Source organism: Schistocerca cancellata, chromosome 2 (assembly GCF_023864275.1).
Source record: "Schistocerca cancellata isolate TAMUIC-IGC-003103 chromosome 2, iqSchCanc2.1, whole genome shotgun sequence".
In the NCBI taxonomy this organism is placed as follows: Eukaryota; Metazoa; Arthropoda; class Insecta; order Orthoptera; family Acrididae; genus Schistocerca; species Schistocerca cancellata.
Genome location: NC_064627.1, coordinates 417,419,721 through 417,442,763, shown reverse-complemented (window position 1 = coordinate 417,442,763; position 23,043 = coordinate 417,419,721). Strand labels below are relative to the sequence as shown.

Here is a 23,043-nt window from a genome sequence, read left to right as displayed (position 1 = left end):
AAATCTACGAACTTAAATTTCATTGGATCGTGTCTTACATCCGTTTACTAGGTGAGTTGTTACGTACATGATATATCCGTAAAAGTACTGGAAGATAATTGTGGAGAAAGAGACGCACAACCAATTTTAGCTTTCACGCCGCCTTTTTCTCAGAAGGGCATTCACTCTACTCAAGTCTAACTTCGTCTTTGATGCACAGTTAGCTTACAAGTTTGAACGTGTGCTAGCCTCGCGTCGTGAGGACATCTTGGCTCGCATACAATATGCACAGTTTTGGAGGGAGATATGGAGGTACATTTTCTGTATTAAAGAGTTCCGACGTCTTCATTTGCCCGGATAAGTGCTACAGCAGATACCACTTAGATAAAGCTGTGTGGCAATTTCCCAGCGCAGCGACGATTTCCTCTATAATTGTGCACTGACTCTCATAAATTTCGTCACGTCGTAAATTCCGTCGAGAAAACAGGCTGCAGGAAAAGATAGCGAAGCACAGTCACCACCTCTTCCAATGACATACAGTCACCACGATAGTCTTACTGCGTCTGAGGCTGTTATGTTCTACACCGCACCAGAAGGAATGCGTGTTCTGCCGTCGTGGTAATAAGATCATTTATTAGTCTCTCCTTACGTGTCGGTCTGTCGTGAAATTGACATGATGTGTTTCTGAAGCGGAAACAGTACAGGCCGATGCTCCCAAAAACGTTCCCAATTAATGTTTATCAGGATGTCATTCGTTCAGATATGTTGCGACAGGACAGCGCTTGTTGTTTATCTTGATAATCAGCACTGAAGTATCACCTGCGTCAGCTGTTCTCTTTTACTGTTTGGTAAACGCCATGAGTTTGGGGCGTACTGAAAGGATTCTCACGGCTCCTCTGGCTCGTTGCAGAGGAGTTCGCAATAACGAGTGGCATCTTGGAGGTTTCCTTGAAATATACTGTTTCGCTCATTTACTTTCATATCCGTTTCATTTTCTACCGTGAGCTGACGAGTTTTCTTTGAGTACAGACCGTAACACTCACTCAACACTACCGGCCGCCTATGATTATGCAACCTGCATTACCCTTGGTTACAGGTGAAATGCAAGTGAAATAGCAGTTATGCGATTTTGTAGCAATTACTATACCGACAGCAATAGCCTCTCAAGTAAACATACGACAGGCCGGCAACAGCGTAATGGTCTACTTTATTTTGTAGAATGAAGGCTTTCACGACCGGTTGACATGGCTGTTTATATACTTTCCGGGATGCGAGGTCGTGGTCCAAGAACTTTTCCGCTCCTTACGTTTCGTCCAGGACTGCGCTGGACTTCCTCAGAGGCGCTGCTCCGCTGAGTCTTGCCGACTGACTGGTCGGGTGTCTGAGAGCGACTTATATATTGTAAGAAAGAGGGGCGTGGTTCAGGTGACACGTGATGAGCAGTGATAATCCATAGCAAAGTACCGACTTCGACTATCGATTACCACCTTGTCAAAGATAAAAATTGTTAGCAGTTTTGTAGAGCCACTGTCCATATATCGCTAAGTTTCATAGCCTCCTCTTTCCTATTAAAATTATCGTTATGTTTATAAATTTCGATAGCTTCTCTATAAAGCCGTGGGTAGTAATTTAACGTTGTAGATAAAACTTCGGTATCCGAAAACTTCACTTGGTGGTTGCCTGGTTGAAGAGCATGTTCCGCTACAGCTGACTTTTCTATTTTTCCAAGTCGACAAAGACTTTTATGCTCTTTCAGTCGCGTGTTTACGCTTCTTTTGGTAGTACCAATGTAAACTTTGCCACAGGTACATGGAATTTTATACACACCACATGTCGACAGAGGAGGGCGCTTATCCTTCACTGATCGTAGTACTTGACTTATTTTCTTAGTTGGTTTAAAGATCGGTTTTATGTCATGTTTTCGTAAAATCTTACCGATCCGATCTGTTACTTTTTTAATAAAAGGGAGAACTACTGTATTTTTCTGTTGTTGTGGTTCATTCTTATCTTTTGGGTTTCTGTTCCTTGGACGCAAAATTCTATCTATCTCTTTTCTTGAGTAGCCGTTTTTTTCCCAAAAGCCTGCTTCAGATGTTTCACTTCAGCATCCAAATGTTCAGGTGTACATATCCGTTCCGCTCGATCGACGAGACTTTTTATGACACCTCTTTTTTGTTGAGGATGATGATTAGAATTTTTATGTAAATATCTATCCGTATGTGTTGCCTTCCGAAAAACTTTATATTCCAAGCTTCTATCGTGCCGTCTCATAACTAAGACATCCAAGAAAGATATTCTGTTTTCCTTTTCTATTTCCATGGTAAACTGTATTTTTGGGTGAATTTTATTTAGATAATCAAAGAAATCGTCCAAGGCCTTTCTGCCATGGGACCAAACCACAAATGTGTCATCTACATATCGATACCAACGAGATGGTTTGTTATTAGCTTTGTCTAGGGCTGATTGTTCAAATTTCTCCATATAAAGATTGGCAATCGCAGGGCCTAATGGATTACCCATTGCTACTCCATCAATTTGTTCATAAAATTCATTATCCCACTGGAACTGACTTGATGTAAGGCAATGTTTGAAAAGAACGGTCAAATCTTCTGGAAAAATATCCGCTATGAAAATCATAACTTCGTTAACAGGAATCATTGTGAATAAGGACACAATGTCAAAACTTACAAGAATATCTTCAGGGGCCAGAGTTAGTCCCTCTAGTTTTGTAATAAAATGACGCGAGTCTTTTATATAAGAGTCAGTTTTTCCAATCAAAGGTTGTAAACAAGTTGTTAAATATCTTGCTATTTCATGAGTGGGAGAATTAATGGCACTGACTATGGGTCTTAAAGGAAAATCTATTTTATGAATTTTAGGTACACCATACAATCGAGGACACATAGCTTCACTTTTCAATAACGTTCTTTTATCTTCCTTTCGGATAGAGGTAGATGACTTAATCAAATTATTTGTTTTCCTAAGTACACTGGCTGTAGGATCCCTCGCAAGTTTTTTATACTGTCCTGACGTTAAAAGGTGCAAAATTTTCCTTCGGTAATCTTCTGTATTCATAACAACAGTAGCGTTCCCTTTATCTGCGGGAAGAACGACTATTTCTTCATCTGTATTCAAATCCTTAAGAGCCTTCCTCTCACCTTTTGTTAAATTACTTTCTAAAGGTCTGCTGTGGCTTAAAACTCTAGTGGTTTCAATTCGAATTGCATTCGCGGTTGCCTTAGGGAGATTCCGTATACCTGCTTCTATATTCGCGATAATATCTTCAAGTGGTACTTTTACAGGTGTTATAGCATAATTTCCTCCTTTTTCAAGGACAGAAATCTCGTCTTGAGATAACACTTTCTTTGACTTGTTTATAACAGTATCAGTCATCATCGTATTACTTGTAGTTGTTACATTAGCTTGTAACTTTCCAAACTTTTTCTTATGTCTACTAGTAGTCATTTCTATCGTAGCTTCCATAGTTGTAAACGTAAGATAATCAATTTTATTCCACAGGTCTATCTGTATCTTACAAGCTAAGAATAAATGAAGCTTCAGTAACTCACAGTCAACAGAATCCATTTCTCGTCTTGTGTAATGTATCCTTTCTCGAAGTAATGCTCTTTCTGTATAATCATAAATCCGGTGTACACGAGCTGTCTGGAACATCCTCTTCAGCTTTAAGAAGTTCGGTATAGAAGACGAGTCTCTACAACGTAACAAAAAAGTTAAAGTACAAATTAAATGTGCTCTCTTCTTACGTAAAAATTCCAGGCGTCTAACTGATTTTGAGAAATCCTCCCCGTAGAGTCTTCTGATTGTAGAATGAAGGCTTTCACGACCGGTTGACATGGCTGTTTATATACTTTCCGGGATGCGAGGTCGTGGTCCAAGAACTTTTCCGCTCCTTACGTTTCGTCCAGGACTGCGCTGGACTTCCTCAGAGGCGCTGCTCCGCTGAGTCTTGCCGACTGAGCAGCGCCTCTGAGGAAGTCCAGCGCAGTCCTGGACGAAACGTAAGGAGCGGAAAAGTTCTTGGACCACGACCTCGCATCCCGGAAAGTATATAAACAGCCATGTCAACCGGTCGTGAAAGCCTTCATTCTACAATCAGAAGACTCTACGGGGAGGATTTCTCAAAATCAGTTAGACGCCTGGAATTTTTACGTAAGAAGAGAGCACATTTAATTTGTACTTTAACTTTTTTGTTACGTTGTAGAGACTCGTCTTCTATACCGAACTTCTTAAAGCTGAAGAGGATGTTCCAGACAGCTCGTGTACACCGGATTTATGATTATACAGAAAGAGCATTACTTCGAGAAAGGATACATTACACAAGACGAGAAATGGATTCTGTTGACTGTGAGTTACTGAAGCTTCATTTATTCTTAGCTTGTAAGATACAGATAGACCTGTGGAATAAAATTGATTATCTTACGTTTACAACTATGGAAGCTACGATAGAAATGACTACTAGTAGACATAAGAAAAAGTTTGGAAAGTTACAAGCTAATGTAACAACTACAAGTAATACGATGATGACTGATACTGTTATAAACAAGTCAAAGAAAGTGTTATCTCAAGACGAGATTTCTGTCCTTGAAAAAGGAGGAAATTATGCTATAACACCTGTAAAAGTACCACTTGAAGATATTATCGCGAATATAGAAGCAGGTATACGGAATCTCCCTAAGGCAACCGCGAATGCAATTCGAATTGAAACCACTAGAGTTTTAAGCCACAGCAGACCTTTAGAAAGTAATTTAACAAAAGGTGAGAGGAAGGCTCTTAAGGATTTGAATACAGATGAAGAAATAGTCGTTCTTCCCGCAGATAAAGGGAACGCTACTGTTGTTATGAATACAGAAGATTACCGAAGGAAAATTTTGCACCTTTTAACGTCAGGACAGTATAAAAAACTTGCGAGGGATCCTACAGCCAGTGTACTTAGGAAAACAAATAATTTGATTAAGTCATCTACCTCTATCCGAAAGGAAGATAAAAGAACGTTATTGAAAAGTGAAGCTATGTGTCCTCGATTGTATGGTGTACCTAAAATTCATAAAATAGATTTTCCTTTAAGACCCATAGTCAGTGCCATTAATTCTCCCACTCATGAAATAGCAAGATATTTAACAACTTGTTTACAACCTTTGATTGGAAAAACTGACTCTTATATAAAAGACTCGCGTCATTTTATTACAAAACTAGAGGGACTAACTCTGGCCCCTGAAGATATTCTTGTAAGTTTTGACATTGTGTCCTTATTCACAATGATTCCTGTTAACGAAGTTATGATTTTCATAGCGGATATTTTTCCAGAAGATTTGACCGTTCTTTTCAAACATTGCCTTACATCAAGTCAGTTCCAGTGGGATAATGAATTTTATGAACAAATTGATGGAGTAGCAATGGGTAATCCATTAGGCCCTGCGATTGCCAATCTTTATATGGAGAAATTTGAACAATCAGCCCTAGACAAAGCTAATAACAAACCATCTCGTTGGTATCGATATGTAGATGACACATTTGTGGTTTGGTCCCATGGCAGAAAGGCCTTGGACGATTTCTTTGATTATCTAAATAAAATTCACCCAAAAATACAGTTTACCATGGAAATAGAAAAGGAAAACAGAATATCTTTCTTGGATGTCTTAGTTATGAGACGGCACGATAGAAGCTTGGAATATAAAGTTTTTCGGAAGGCAACACATACGGATAGATATTTACATAAAAATTCTAATCATCATCCTCAACAAAAAAGAGGTGTCATAAAAAGTCTCGTCGATCGAGCGGAACGGATATGTACACCTGAACATTTGGATGCTGAAGTGAAACATCTGAAGCAGGCTTTTGGGAAAAAAACGGCTACTCAAGAAAAGAGATAGATAGAATTTTGCGTCCAAGGAACAGAAACCCAAAAGATAAGAATGAACCACAACAACAGAAAAATACAGTAGTTCTCCCTTTTATTAAAAAAGTAACAGATCGGATCGGTAAGATTTTACGAAAACATGACATAAAACCGATCTTTAAACCAACTAAGAAAATAAGTCAAGTACTACGATCAGTGAAGGATAAGCGCCCTCCTCTGTCGACATGTGGTGTGTATAAAATTCCATGTACCTGTGGCAAAGTTTACATTGGTACTACCAAAAGAAGCGTAAACACGCGACTGAAAGAGCATAAAAGTCTTTGTCGACTTGGAAAAATAGAAAAGTCAGCTGTAGCGGAACATGCTCTTCAACCAGGCAACCACCAAGTGAAGTTTTCGGATACCGAAGTTTTATCTACAACGTTAAATTACTACCCACGGCTTTATAGAGAAGCTATCGAAATTTATAAACATAACGATAATTTTAATAGGAAAGAGGAGGCTATGAAACTTAGCGATATATGGACAGTGGCTCTACAAAACTGCTAACAATTTTTATCTTTGACAAGGTGGTAATCGATAGTCGAAGTCGGTACTTTGCTATGGATTATCACTGCTCATCACGTGTCACCTGAACCACGCCCCTCTTTCTTACAATATATAAGTCGCTCTCAGACACCCGACCAGTCAGTCGGCAAGACTCAGCGGAGCAGCGCCTCTGAGGAAGTCCAGCGCAGTCCTGGACGAAACGTAAGGAGCGGAAAAGTTCTTGGACCACGACCTCGCATCCCGGAAAGTATATAAACAGCTACTTTATTTTGTTCTCTTACTAATGTTGGCATGTTTGACAGCCTCACAGTGAGCGCCGCTTCCATCTTTCACGTCTTTCATAAATTTATTTATTTTTCCTTTTTGCAACACTGCAACATTGACCATACAGCCAGGAAGAGCTACAACAGTACATAGCTAACATAAAACTTTTGTGCTAAAATAAAATGTACGACTAAGCTTAGTTTTGGGGACAGTACAATATACTAAGGAGTTTACATTACGTACAATTCTGTTGTTACAGTGTTTTCATACGGAGTATCTTATTCAAGAATAGTTGAGTTTACATATACACATACCAGTTTGCAATTTAAAAAATTTACAAAGGAGCAATAAGCTAAGTTTTCACGCATCATTCTAACGGGACTGTCGTCATAGGAGTACTTGAGCCACGTGGCATTATGTACTAATTTTAAATCTGGTTATCAGCTTCTTTTAACTTTTTCGCTGTCAAATTTTACTTATTTACATTCACTCGGTAGAGTAAGGAGGTAACACTTGTAGATATAGAAAACCCCCTTGCAAACCAGTTTACCGTACAATACTTCATGTTCTTCCTTATACTTAGCGCCACACAATACTGTGGCCTCCACTTCCCTCTAACTGATTGTATCTTAATCTCTGTGCGGTAGCTGGGCGCATATGTCATCTGCTTATGGATTGCGTGCAAACTCTTTACGCGTTCTTCAGCGATTTTGTTTATATATAGTACGTTTTAAGATTAGAATACTGCTCCATTTCAACATAAACCTGTAGGCGCGTGGAAAGCGCCTGAAAACTGGTCCATGAGAAAGACTGAAACACGAACAGACTTCTTTCATTCTTGCTATGTGTTCGTGCATCCTTCTCGAACGTAGGGTATCCTCAGCTGTCGTTACAGTGTTATTGAGTGGATGGTCCAGATGTATAAAAATGCAGATATTTAAACTAAACGTGTCTCCCCCTAAGCCATTATCAAGCGTTCGATCACAACAGCAATTGTTTTGTAGGTCAATGTGTGTCCTGATCTATCCGATTCACGAAACTACTTTTGTTGTGATCAAACATCTGACAATAGCCGAATCTGGTCGTGTTAATATATTTTAGGTCCACAGCTTTGCTTCGGCCGTTTAGCAGTTGATGGCAATAGCGAAAAGTGGTGGTGCAGGTGGTAGGTCGTAAGTGCCACAGAATAAGCGTAGATATCGTATGCTTATCGCGATCCAAATATTAGTCGATATGTGATTGCATCGTAAGGTTGTCCTTGACTTAATACGTCAGCTTACGAGTCTAGTTCTCGTCATTTGCGGGAAGTTTTGATTTTCAACTTTAACGTGACTAAATCTGCTGAGTCTCATAAAATGCTGGGTAATACCTATGGTGAGGCACCTATTAATGAAAGAATGTGCAGAGAATAGTTTCAACGCTACAAGAACGATGATTTTGACGTCGAAGACCGGCGTCCTGTTGGGGGAGAGAAGTTTTCGAAACTACTAAAACGGACAGAAACAATCACCGTTAACGAAAACAATTGTTCCGTTTGAACTGAGCACTGAAAGCCAAACGGCCACATACAGCGATGGACAGGAAAAGGTGATTTTGCAGCACTACAGTGCTCGACCCCATGTTGCAAAACCCGTTAAAACATACTTGGAGACGTCGCCTTCGCCTGGATGCTGTCAAACTTTCCCGACACGCTCCCGTCAGTGTGCAAGCTGTAGCTCTGAGAGTGTTCTCCTACAGTTTTCACCCCCTACAGTTCCCTCCATAGTATCGCAGAAATTATTCCCTCGTGTCTTAACGCTGATACTCTCAGAAAACAAAGAGTTTCAGGAGACTCTACATTGTGGCCACGTAGCGCGATACTTCTACTCTCTCATGTTTGCGTACGACCTTCTTACATCTAGCAGCTCCACATGAGTTACCAAATGTCAATTCCTGCAGACCGATTACTCTGCCTCGTTTCAATTATCATGCTGATACTGCACCTTATCACATAGTAGATGCATTATACTAGCTTTTACATTTCCATTTCGTTCGGTGACTCATTGCTGTAGAATCTGGACAAAACACTTACCTTTTAGGTACAGTAAGAGATCTCTTTTTCTCTACAAGTGGCTCTATCTCTGTGTGATCTTCAACATTTCTTACTGATACTCAGTTCAAAACGTCATGGCAAATTTGAATTCATAGGGGGTTAGTCTATCTACAGTGAAGTAAATGGATAGTTTTACACCATGAGCACTTTGACCGAACGCTACCGGCCTGATATACGGGTTTTTCCAAGGATGTGGGACATGTTGACTAAAGTATCAACCGTATGTGGGCTTATTTTCAATACTGAAAGAAGTAATTCCTGCAGATTACAATGGTGGGGTGGGTAAGTGTAACGCTACTGGAACTTTTCAGATGCAGATAGCAACACGACATCCCCAGAGGATGTGCACGTGGAACTAACTGCCATTTTTTCGAACTCTGAGAAAGCTCGAATCACTAGATCACGGACATGGGAGCATCACACCGACAGATCGTAAAGACTGTTCCCTGGCCCAGGCCTCGGCAATATACACTAACATCGGCCACCGCGCCACCTCCTCACACCTGCTACCACCCTGGCCCATGTCCTGTCAATAGAGGCTCACATTGGCCTCTACATCTCCTCTCGTACCTGCTGCCACACTGGCCAAAATACTGTTAATAGACGCTTATATTGGCCACCGCATTACCTCCTTCTGCCTGCTGCCAAGGACCTGGCGATAGACACACACATCGCCAACCACGCAACCTCTGCAGAGCGAGTGGTGTCGATATGGTCTCAGGTGAACGATGTGGCAAGAACTCTAGACATCGGTCGTTCTAGAAGGACTACACCACAAAAATTAGGTAGAACTGGTAGACTGGCTCTGACGAATAGACAGACGACGCAACTGAAATCCTAGTTGAGATTACTGGCAGAGTGACACCGTAGAACCTAGGGAGCAGATTGCTGGAAGCTGGGTCGAGATCCTGGGTTTCCATCGGTCCTTTACCCGTAACACCGTACCACTGACAATAGAAACTAAGATGCTGTAGAGCCCTCGAGCTGGGACACTGAGTAACATTCTATGATTTTCAGCGATTACTCTCGCTTCTGTTTGTGGCAATCACATCGACGCCTGTGTGTCTGTAGACGACCTGGTTAAAGGTCGCAGGGGTCAGCGATTCTCGAGAACCACAACTCTAAAAGTCTTGGAATCATGATATTGGGAGCAATTTGACATGATAGTAGGATTTGCTAATTATTGAAGGGGGTCTGAATTCTTGCCAGTATGTGGTAAGAATGGTAAATCCTGTTGTTATACTCTTCATGATCAGGGTAGTTAACAGCGTATTTCAAGTGGATAATGGAAGGCCCTACATTGCAATTCACACTACGAATGTTTTGAGGAATGTACGAATCCTCGAGTGACCTACGCAGTGTCCTGATTTGTCACTCAATGATCATGTCTGAGATGCGATGGGAAGACGCGTACTTTCGTCCCACCCTCCAGTCAACAATGTTCTTGCCTGACAGCGTGTGTTTCAGCCGCGGCAAGAAATCCGCCAAGATGACAGGCGGAGGCTTTTTGCTTTCATCCCAGAACGAACATAAGAATGCACTCGGGCCCATGGGAGTCGCACATTATAGTGATATTCATGATGGTCATCACTTCCGAATGGAATAAAAGTTTATAGTAAGTTAATATCTGCTTTGCGGTGAACGCGTCCACTAAGTTTGATAAATATCGTAGTTGGTGCTTTATGGTATACCACTTAAAATTTTCTTGAATGTAGGTATTCCTACACTAAGAGATGACAGCTTAGTGACTATATAGTGCCTTGCAGCGACAAATGGTTAAGAAGGTCCATGCCTCTGAATCTTTGGAGAGAATTATGTCGTTGAATCATGACTTTTGTGACTAGAGTAATTAAAAAACAGTTGGGGTGCGACTGGTCAAAAATGTACCTGCAGCTCGGTTACTCCTTCCTCCGATTTTACAGATGGATTAGACCATACCTGCAAAACTGCCGTCTTCTGTACCGTCAGCAGTGGAGCTTCCTAAAGAAAACAGCTGTTTCACTTCAGGCGCAATTAAATTATTTAGAGAGACGACGAAATGCTACAGAAGCAACTGAGAAGTGGCAGCTTAATTACGTTCTGTATATTGCTGTTAAGAACAATTGAAAATGCGAGACAGCCTTCACAGTGTGGAAACAGCCAAGAATAAAATATTTAAAATACTATTATTGTCACAAGCAAAGTATCCATAGAAAATTAATACATTAGTTACCCAAGGAAAAGGCAGTGAAAGTACATTCAGCCTTTCTGGAAAGTTGCTTTTAATATTAAACCAATTAAGAGAAGGTACACACCAGTGAGGCATGAGTGAGATTTAGATGTGGAAACGAGGTCGCGAACTCGTTGATTACCACAAATGCGTTGAAGGTTAGACAGTGGACTGCCAGCTGATCGGATTTTAATCGCTACAAGGTAATGAAGACCAGAAAGTGCTGCGCCTAAGGCTGCAGATGTACAGTAATCGATCGACCGTGTCAAGAAGCTGCTTCAGATTAGGAACCGGAGCGTGCGTCTCCCCTTTTTCTTACCTCGGAGGCGACGTACAAGTGTTGCTACTCGGAAGAAAAGGTAGTAATTCTGTACTTCCCACCTGACTAGGGAGGCGGAACTGTCTCTCCTTTGCCGCGTCGGACGGAGAAGAGAGAGTGACGCCTGTTGCTTTACGCTGGTCATTTTGAGGATGCGCCAAATCAACACTACCGCGGAAAACAGTGTCTCCCTACGTGGAAGCGTTGCTATGAAGCAAGTTTAAACGTAACGGCTAAAGCCTACCTTTTCAACAGATCAGCTATCATCAGATCATTTTACTCATTTGGTTTTTAGAAAACGAGAAAATTTGCGGACCTTCTTCTCTGGTAGTCCTTTATCTTGGGAATACATTGGTCGCTCCAGAATTACAGGGAAGAATTACCTGTAACGGTGAAAACTGTCTTTCAGTTTATCAGCTCACTAATTAAGGATGTAATGCATCCTTGAATACAGTCATTTGTTTCTTGGTCTTTATTACATGCCAATTCTGCACTTTCACTTTAAATTACTTAAAAATTTTATAACCCTTTCTTTGTAAGGCTGAACGATATGGTCACTGGTCCCTCTCAGAATAGGTGCGTGTGTGTGCTGGCGAAGTCTGGCTCTGTTGGTAAGGCGCGCCTGCGGGCTGGTGGTGTTGCAGTGCGCGTGGAGGTTCACCAGAGCAGCAGCTCGGGCGCCGGCTCCGACGAGAACCTCAGCGACGTGAGCAGCGAGCCGCCCACCGCCCCCGTGTCCGCCGTGGGGCCCGTCAGCGCCGCCCACGCGCACGCGCCGCCCTCCGTGGCCGGCGACCACGACCACGACTACGAGGACATCAACCTGGTACACGACCACGCCAACAACAAGGATGCCGACTCGCTCGCGCAGACTTCGCGCGCGCCGTCCATGGCGCCTTCTACAGGTACGGCATCACTTGGCCGAATTAAATGTATGCTAGGTTTATTTATTGGTTATTTCGGAAGCAGATGTAAGCCACCTATATACGGAAAATTTTAATAGGCGATTTTATAATTAGATATTTTAACCAGCCATAGGCAACGACAACGTCTTTCTATAAGTTTTATGCGACTCTGAAATCTGGTCACGAGAAGCTAATCGCTACTGAGAAAGTTTAAGTAATTAGTATTGCCGACACACCGGAAAATATTTCTGCTGCCTCACTCCATGTGGGGATGGAACTAGTAAGATATTCGTTATAGTGTAAAGTAACCCTTAACATTCCCTGTATAGTGTCTCTCGGAATTTGTACGTTCAGGGCTACCAAAGTAAAACAGTCTTGGGAAATATTTCGTACCCTTTAAGGTAGGGAACTCAACTTACACCACCCGCTCTCAGGACAAACGACGTAAGCTGGATTGCCTCTCTTAAAGGTCATGAAATATTTTCCGGGCCTGATTTCTTTTACTCATCTCGTAGACGTAGAAACGTTTTTTTTACCCAAAACTTGGGGATTTTAGGTGGGTCTGGTACTGCAGTGAGGACGTCCTCCAGCTTTCCCGGGCAAAAATATGACATAAATTGCAGCAGGTGGACATAACGTTACAAAGGAGGACATTTGGTTTATTTCTTAGATATTGTCAGTTTAGTGCACGACTTTGGAAATGAATATGAGAAAAAGAGATTTCATAGACTCTTCTAGATGTAGTTTAAAGGTTCCTTTATTTTAAAAAAAGAAACACTGCAATGCGTTACTAAATGTGATGAAGAGTTACGAAAAAATTTACATAGTTTTAAATGAAATAAACAATTTCGCTCATGGTTGAAACGCAGCCCCGAACTTCAATGTCATGTAACTCGATTTGTAATTAACTTAGGGGGGAAAAAGTAATGCACCTCAAAAAGTTTTTTCTGGTTCCTTAATCAAGTTCTAGATGCGCTCCCCTTATGGCACGTACACTGTCTAGTCAATATTCCAACTCAGTCAACACTCGTTCTAAAATGTCAGTGCCAGTTCTCTCAATAGCTGTCGTTATTCTTGGTTCGGATCAGCTACGTCGATAAAGGTGCCATCTGGTTTGATTTTCTGTAAGAATTGCAGTCTGTACGTAAGCAGATGCAGAAGCATTCGGAGTTCCCGGTGCACAGTCGTACGAGCCATCTGCCGTTCTTTGGTGTCTTACCAACATATTTCTGCGGGGAACACTGGAAAACCTGTCGGATTTTATCCTTACCTTCGTCACATCTACTTCGCGTGCCTGCTTCGTGCTTAAAATCCACATTCCCTGTTTCCATGAAGTTCCTGTGCCATTTTCTTATGGATGGCTGATAGGGTGATGGTTTCACGCCTTGTGAAATTTCTCTGAACTTAGGTGTCAGACTTCGTTTCAATAAACCAAGCCACACACTGTGCTTTTTTCTATGCAGGTTCCATTCCTCGATTCATTCTTGGCGCTGCTGCCACCATGCATCAACAAAGAAAAAACTTTTTTCATTTATGTTCCACTTGTCACCTAGAACAGCAAAACATTTATTCATTACCTTACGTGAAGTAAGTGAGTTGGTGCATCACACAAACTTTATTTTTTCCGCTAAGTTCATTACAAGTCGAGTTATATGATACTGAAGTTGTAAAATGCCTTTTCGGACAGCCTCTATATGTGGTGATTTGAAGATCTCATGTATGTTCCTTGAACAGAAAGTGGCTTCACTGAAGGCTCCTGTATTGTAAGCGACTGGGACCGTAGGGCAAGGGATCAACATTGGTGGTGGTGGTTGTTGGGATGTTTAAGGGGGACTAAACAACGAAGGTCATCAGTCCCCCATCAACATTGGTCCACAATACATTGGCCTGCAGAAAAATCTTGAAGATTAGGGAGGAGAATGTTTTGCGCAAGAACCTCTTGAATCCAAAGAAAAAATTCTCTTATCACCAGCTCCATGTACTTATTAAGCCAAGCCTAATGAAACAGTTTGTGAAAATGGAGAATGTTTCAAGAATCTATGCGAAATGTTTCGCACAATCTAAGAAAAGTGATATCGAAACAAGATGTGTTGGTTGCAACTGACATTCTAAGAATGATGTTCGGTTCCAACTTCGAATCAAAAATTACATCGAGGGAGACGGACGTTTGCTTATCATTCAAGCAAGTTGTTACTAAGATATCTGACAACAAAAACGACTCATATTATATTTTTATTGTAGCCAACATGCTAGAAAAGTACAGTATGCGCATGCGCTTCAAGATTCGCTTTCAGAACAGTCATCGTGTCTCTTTCTGGGAAAAGTTGGGTGATGTCAGTCAGGAATAAGGAGAACGCATTTGTCAAGTCATCAAACATCGGAAGATGGTATCAGTGTTCCTGCAATACGAATATGCCTGGAGACTACAATTGGCCATTTCTCCGAAAAGCGAAGCAGGCATTTCAGCGGAGAAAAAGCTGTATTAGATGCTTCACGGAGAAGCGATAAATGAAATGTAAGGCTCTTAAAAACAACAGATATCACATATTGTCTGATTTATTTTGATCGGTTTTGCACGTCAGATATTTATTGCCTTAGTGGCATCACTGTACAGCTTGTAACGGGCGATGCCGGAAAAGTTTCCATGATTATTCTTCATTAAAACCACTGTTCAAACTGAAATTTCCTCTTCATTCCAATTATATATGATTTTGCTAATTTTCTAGCTTATAACAAATTCTCATTGTGACAAAATTATACATGATTTAAAAATCTGAGGTCAGTCACGGATGCGGTGTGAGAATAAGCTATTATCTAACAAAAAGTAATCAAATATATTCCTTGCCTGCGTTGTTATAATATCCTGTATTTAACAAAACAGTAGAGAAATAGTACTTTCCTGCAGAGTGGTGGATGTGTATCTCCTCTTCTGTAATCTTCTCTCGCGATAATTTTCTTGCCATTCAGTTTTTTTTAGAGGAAAGAGTCGTGCTTTGAACTCTTGACTTCACGATTCTGATCTGTCGGATCCTGTACGTTCGCTCCCGAGTTCACTTGATGTCTGAACAGCTGAACACGAAAGTAAGCGCACCGATAACGTAGTCTACTGAATGTTATCATAATGGTTACGGCCTGTCTGTGGAATCCTTATCTCGCGGCACATCTAAGCGAATTATTTTGTTCCATTGATGGCAGTATCATGTTTTTCCTCTGTGCGATAACGCAGCCTCCTTCGCAACAAACACACACACTTTACTCTGCAGGTGAAGAGCCTGTATCTGAGTTTGACCCGGGCAGCATTAATTTACACGTCATGCGTGGAGCTCCCTAACCACTCGCATCAGTCACGCCGAGACCTCCGTACGTCGCTTAATCGCCCGTCTCCGATCTTCTTCTACTACAGCCTGGCTGTCTGGCTGCGGGAGTTTTTTGCCTGATGGGCACCCTGCCTTATTACGTGTGATCTTCATCACACCTTGTGTAACACACCAGAGCACTGGAAGTGAAAGGTTTGCGTGGCATTTAATGACCAGTAATACGCCTTTCTTTTCCAATTCCATTCCTGAATTTTAGGACAGTGAAGTGCGTATCATTAGTGACACTGTTTTATGGGCCATTAGGACGTGCTCTGAGGCATATTTCTTTGGGAGACAACCACCGCTGGAAACAGTAAGTTATTTTTCGATTTCATATTAGTTTTGTAGGATGTAGAATTAAGTGTCAGGAAGTTGTTTCTGAAAGTATTTGTATGGAGTGAAACGTGGACGATAAATAGTTTAGCCATAGCATAGAAGCTTTCGAAATGTGGTGCTACAGAAGAATGCTGAAGATTAGATGGGTAGATCACATAACTAATGAGGAGGTACTGAATAAAATTGGAGAGAAGAGAAATTTGTGGCACAACTTGACTAGAAGAAGGGATCGCTTGGTAGGACACATTCTGAGGCATCAAGGGATCACCAATTTAGTATTGGAGGGCAGCGTGGAAGGTAAAAATCGTAGAGGGAGACCAAGAGATGAATACACTAAACAGATTGAGAAGGATGTAGGTTGCAGTAGGTACTGGGAGATGAAGAAGTTTGCACAGGATAGAGTAACATGGAGAGCCGCATCAAACCAGTCTTCGGACTGAAGACCACAACAACAACAACAACAACAAACTTATAATCACAATGTGTCCGCTTTGTAATGTACAATTGTAATATTACCAGGACCAGAATTTAATTAAATCTGAAAGAAACGATGTAGACTGTTAAAGTACATAAAGATTAGCCCGAGAGCTCGAGATGCACCATGCATTGAAATACAATCATGATTGTGACTTAAGGCGGTTGTTCTTTGTTTTAGAAACGTATCTCATTCCATCTTCTATCCTTATAAAATTGTTGTGCTTTTTACTTAATATCTACAGCCTGTACATTCTACCACAGAAATGATTGCACCTTGATAAAACTGGAACTACACAGCTGGGTTAACAGCTAACTGTTCTGCTGTGCAAGGGTCATAATACTCAGCAGTTTCTGGCAACGGCCTTATACGTCACAAATCGACCGTTTCGCGGTTGGCCATTCATAGCTAGGCAGTTTCGGCTAGTTAAATAGCTTTACGTTTGAAAATTAACAATCACATGTTTACAGGCTCTGAGGATGTCTGCTGCAGAAGGTGGAGAACGAAAGCCTGGAAAGATGGATTAGGTTTTAGAAAGAAAAGGAAAAAAATGGTTTTGAGGAAACACATTTGAGACGGTTCGAGAACCGGAGTCTAGTCTCTAAAGTAAGTTCTCCCGTATAAGCAGTCTCTGGCATACAGTAATAATAAACAGAAGGCTGTTTCCATAAAGAAAGTAGGATTAGGGTTTAACGTGCCGTCGATGACTAGGCCATTAGAGTCGAAGCGGGTACTCGGATTGGGAAAGAAGGAAATCGGCCCTGTGAAAAGAATCTTCCCGCTATTCACTTTTTTCTATTTATGGGAATCGCCTAAAGCCTAAATCTCTATGGCCGAACGGGGATTTGAATTGTGGTCCTCCTGAAGACGAGTCCCGTGCTTTGGCACTGCCTCACCTCGCTTGCTGCTGGTCCCAGTCACTATCCTGAAGCCGAGACTTATCCTCGTTGCTGCTGCGGCCACTACAAAGAATGAAGCGAGACAGCCTCCAAGCGCGACAGCCTTCACGAAACAAACGGATTCAAAACATGCCCTGCTGTTTTGGTCTTATTTCCGAAGACTGGTTTGACGCAGCTCTCCACCCTACTCTGTCATGTGGAAACCTCTTCGTTTCTGCAAAACTACTGCCACCTACATCAGTTTCAGCCTGCTTACTGTAGTCACGCCTTGGTATCCCGCTTAAAGGTTTACCCCCACAGTCCCTCCGTTACCGAATTGACTATTCGTTGATTCCTCAGGATGTTACCTGTAAACCGATCGCTTTCTGTAGTCAAGTTGTGCCTTCAGTTTCTTTTCTCACAAATTGGATTAGGTATCTACTCCTTAGTTTCTAGAGTTACCCATCTGAATGTCATCATTCTTCTACAGCAACGCATTTCATATTGTATTCTCTTCTTGTCTGAACTGCCTATCGTCCATGTTTCACTTCCGTAAAAGGCTACACTCCAGGGAAGTACCTACATAACAGCGTTCCTAACGTTAACATTTACATTATGTATTACCAAATTCATCTTTTTCAGAAACGCTTTTCTTATTACTGCCGTCTGCATTTTATATCACCTCTACTTCCGCCATTGTCACTTATTCAGCTGCTCAAACAGCTCAATAATCAACTATCCTCATCTTGTTTAATTCGAAAACATTCCATTACCCCTGTTTTACCTTTATTAATGTTCACTTATAACCTCTTTTCAAGGCGCTATCCACCCCGTTCAACTGCTCTTCCAAGTACTTTGTCGTCTCTAACAGAATTACAATGTCACCGGTAAACTGTAAAGTTTTTAATTCTTCTCCCTGAACTTATACTCCCTTCCCCAATTTATGTTTTGCCTCCTTTATTGCTTCCTCGGTGTACACATTGAATAACAATGGGGATAGGCTGCAGCGCTGTTTCACTGTCTTCTCAACCACTGCTTCTCTTTCCTGTCTTTCGACTCTTATAACTGCAGTATAGTTTCTGTATACATTATAAATAAAGTTAAGTTCCTTACAGTATCAGTATCGTATCTCCTATGTATTTTTCATCTGCTTCCTCTTCTGTTTCTACAATACCAGCTTTGCGTTCGCTGCTTCGCTGGCGTGGACTGTATAGTACGCATAGATTTTTTCTTTTGTTTTTCTTTCATTGAGTTTGTATGCTGTTGCGGAGATTGCTCACGTGTAATCGACACACTGTGCAAACGATGTACTGCTCTATGCAAACTAAGCTACAGACATAGTATTAAAATTTAATAAAGCAGTTCCTCGTATAATATTTGCACAGTTTTGTACTTGAATTTAAGTATTCTTACACATATTGTTCATGTACAAATCAACAATCTAGAAACAGGTACCTGGTCATCTCAAAAGGATATTCCTGTACACAGAATCGAATCTATTTTTTCTTCAGTAATGATTAGTTTGCATAATAATTAGAACAAAAACAATTTTATAAACATATATTGTACCTACTAAAAAGTAATGTATTAAAGATCTGTTACTGTTTCTGTAATTTCGGCAAAGCCGATTTGTCCCGGTGACTGTTAAATAGCTTTCTTTGATTTAGTTCATAAATTGCAACATCTATGATTTTCACGTGAATTAAGACCACAGAATCATGGTGTTTTCCGAATGCACTTCTGACCAAAAGGCTATTCTGCTTTCATAATGCAGTATTTTCACAAAATTTTTCATCCCCTAGCCCCCTTCCCCACGGGGTTTTAATTTCCAAAAACACTGACTTTTTTTATTTATACCCGATAAGTCAATTACCAATTTTGGTTGATGTACCTTTATTTCTTTAATAATGAATATTTAAAAACACATTTCATCTACTACTTCACCCTTATGGGTTTAATTTTGAAAAATCCCTCCTTAAACGATACTTATAGTATAAGATCAACACCATCTCCAAATTCCAAGTTTCTATCCTTAGCGACTTGGGCTGCGCGATGATGAGTCGGTGAATCAGTCAGGACATGTTCTTTCCTACACAGAAAAGATAGACTGACTTCAAGTTTGCTTCTCTTACGTATATTGAATCCATCTCTTAGCTTTCCCGTCTTTGCCTAGTACTGGCTTACCATTTGAGTTTTTAATATTCATACAGTTGCTTCTCTTTTCTCCAAATACCTCTCTCATTTTCCTTGAGGCGGCATCTACCTGTCCCTAATTATGCATGCTTTTAAGCCTCGTTTTTGTCTTCTAGCCATTTCTGCTTAGCTATCAAAATCATTTTTTAGACTTATGTTTCAACTTTCGCCTGCTTGTCCTTTGCCGCATTTTTGTTTTCTCGTTTCTTCAATGAAGTTCAATATCTCCTGGTTTAACCAAGGTTTTCTACTAGGCATTTTACCTATTTGATCCCCTACTGCCTACACTGTTTCATTCCTCAAAGCTACTCATCTGTCTTCTACTGTATTCCTTTCTTCAGTTTTAATCTACAGTTCATAGCCAATAAATTATTTTCAGAGTCAGCATCTGCCTCTGCACATGTTTTACATCTTAAAATCTGGTTCCGAAATCGCTGTCTTATCATTACATAATCAATCTGAAACCTTCTAGTGCCTCCGGGTGTCCTTCACGTACACAACCTTCTTTCATGATTCTTAAACGAAGTGTTAGTAATGATCAAATTATGTTCAGTTCAGTATTCCTTTCCTTAACCATATCTTCTCCTACTATTTTTCTTATCTTCCTTTTCCTACTATCCAATTCAGTTACCCATTACAATTAAATTTTCGTCTCCCTTATCTATCTTACTTCATCAGACATTATTTCAGTCTCTTCTTCATCCACGAAGCTACTTGGCGTATAAACTTGCGGTACTGTGGTGGGTGTTGCCTTCGGGTCTATGTTAGCTACGATGACGCGTTCAGTATGCTATTCATAGTATCTTAACCAAATTCCTTTTTTCTTAATCCTTATTAAAGCAACTGCTACATTACATACATTTCACCTTGTGTCGAGAACACTGTAAACCAGGACTCCTGTTCTTCCCACCACCGCATTTCAGTAACTTCCACTATAACTAAATTCAACCTATTTATCTCCGTTTTTATGTTCTGTAACTTAAGACCCCCAGAATACCAGTTCTGTTTTTCCTATTGACGACATCCTCCTGTATTGTCCCCACCCGAAGATAATAATGGGGTCTATTTCATCTCTGTAATATTCTACCCAAGAGGACGCCATCATCATCAAGCCACACAGTAGAGCTGGATGAGATAGGGAGTAAAACAACAGCTATAGTTTCCCCTTGCTTTCAGCCGCTCGCAGCACCAGCACAGGCCGTGTTCGCATATAACGCTAGAAATAACTAGGAGAGCACAGAACCAACGAGTGATAGCAAAAAAAGCACTATTCACCCGAGAAGTATTTCCTTTTCTGATTATTAGTCACATATTCGTCGGCGTTAACATCTTTTTTTATATAAAAATCAACACATGAAACAGAAAAACAGCGTTCTTCTCAGTTTTTGTTGTCGTGTACGCTTTACAATGCACTCTTGATCCATTGTTATATTTTACTTATACCATTTTTATTGATCAGACATCAGTACATAAGAGCATTTCTACATTTTCTTTCACATCGGAGAACACGCATAGTCACGGTACTTTTAAAACCCTAAACACTGGCTGATGAAAATATCACCAGAGGTCTTTTGTTCACTTAGCAGCGGCGACATCAGAAAATCATTGAGACCAGCCTCTCCTGCAGTTCTGTGATTGTTAGAATCTATTCAGTGTTATTCACTAACTCGATATGGGCTTTCTTGGTCATATTCAGGTTTTGTTTCCAAGTTCCTTGATACGGGTTTCACTAACTCAAACCGCGTGCAGCATTGAGAACCGAGGAGTCTGATACTTTCTGGACTAACTGTACTACCGGTCGCACTAAGAATGATCATCTTGTACTCTGTTTCTAAAGAAATTGTCGTCGATTTGACGTTAAATCGTAATCCTACTTGCTTAGCTCAATGGAACTTGTACGCTGCTCTCTGTTCCTCAACTCCCCTCAAAAAGCCGCAGAACGGTGTCAAGAGTGCCAAGTAGAATGAGGCGACAAAAGTCATGGAATAGCGACATGCGCTTATACAGATGGCGGCAGTATTGCGTACACAAGGTGTGAAAGCGCAGTGCACTGGCGGAAGTGTCATTTGTACTCAGGTGATTCACGTGAAAAGACTTCCGACGTGATTATGACTGCACGACGGTAATTAACAGACTTTGAACTCGCAATAATAATTGGAGCTAGACACATGGGACATTCCATTTCGGAAATCGTTAGGGAAATCAATATCCCGAGATCCACAGCGTCAAGCGACTGCCAAGAATACCAATTTTCAGGCGTTACCTCTCACCACAGACAATGCCACGACGACTGAGAGCAACGCTGTTTGCAAGGAGTTGTCAGTGCTAACAAACAAGCAACACTGCGTGAAATAACCGGAGAAATCACGTGGGACGTACGACGAACGTATCCTTTAGAACAGTGGGGCGAAATTTGGCGTTAATGGGCTATGGTAACAATCGACCGACGCGAGTGCCTTTGCTAACAGCACGACATCGTCCGCAGTGCTTCTCTTGGGCTCGTGGCCATATCGGTTGGACTCCACACGACTGGAAAACCATAGCCTGATCAGATGAGTCCCGGTTTCGGTTGGTAAGAGCTGATAGTATGGTTTGAATGTGGCGCAGACTCGACGAAGCCATGGACCCAAGTTGTCAACAAAGCACCGTGTAAGCTAATGCTGGCCCCATAAATGGTGTGGGCTGTGTTTGGACGGAATGGATTGGTTCCGCTGGTCCAACTGAACCTATCATTGATTGGAAATGGTTAAGTTCGGGTGCTTGGAGACTATCTGCAGCCATTCATGGATTTCATGTTCCCAAACAGCGATGTCATGTCACTGAGCCAAAACTGTTCGCGATTGGTTTGAAGAACATACTGGACAGTTCGAGCGAATGATTTGGCCACCCAGATCGCCCGACATGAATCCCATCGAACATTTGTGGGACATAATCGAGAGGTCAGTTCGTCACAACACCCTGCACCGGCAGCACTTTCACAATTATGGTCGGCTATGGAGGCACCATGACTCAATGTTCCTGCAGGGGACTTCCAACTACTTGTTGAGTCCATGCCACGTCGAGCTGCAGCACTACGCCGGCCAAAAGGAGGTCCAATACGATATTAGGAGGTATCCCACGGCTTTTGTCAGCTCACTATATGTAACGTCGTACTTGTGGTCTTCCTATAAAAGTTTGTCCTTACGTTTTACATCAGTTACGAAACTGACGAAATAAATCTCGGGAGAACAGCCTGGTATGAGTGTGCATAGGACACAATATTTCGGCAGTCGACCACGTTGCCATCATCAGGTGAGATTTATTTCGTCATAAAATACGCCTGGAGAAATTGAAGGATCACAGTTACGAAACTATTAATATAATTTAATTTTAATAACATGGAGCGTGACGAGATAAGAGTCACGTTGTAGGGAGTTACATCAGAACGCAGAACTGACTTCATTACAACCAAATTTAATTCCACAGACAGCACCATAACTGCAATGTCTTTGAAGCAATAATTAACAACGGACTACAAGTGTTTTCAAAAGACAACAGCATTATACCGCTTGAATAAGCTGGTTTCAGAAACGGGGAAAGTACCGCTGACCAATGATTAAAACTATCTAAC

General features: G+C 41.3%; 1 protein-coding gene across 1 annotated transcript in view; it reads left to right on the top strand.

Moving 5' to 3' along the window:
• The window catches only part of LOC126154484 (espin), a 485,111-nt gene that overhangs the window by 371,844 nt on the left and 90,224 nt on the right, over positions 1 to 23,043 (top strand). The window contains exon 7 of the mRNA XM_049916140.1: positions 11,935 to 12,195. Within this exon, the coding sequence (XP_049772097.1) occupies positions 11,935 to 12,195 (261 nt within the window). The remainder of the gene's footprint in view (positions 1 to 11,934; positions 12,196 to 23,043) is intronic.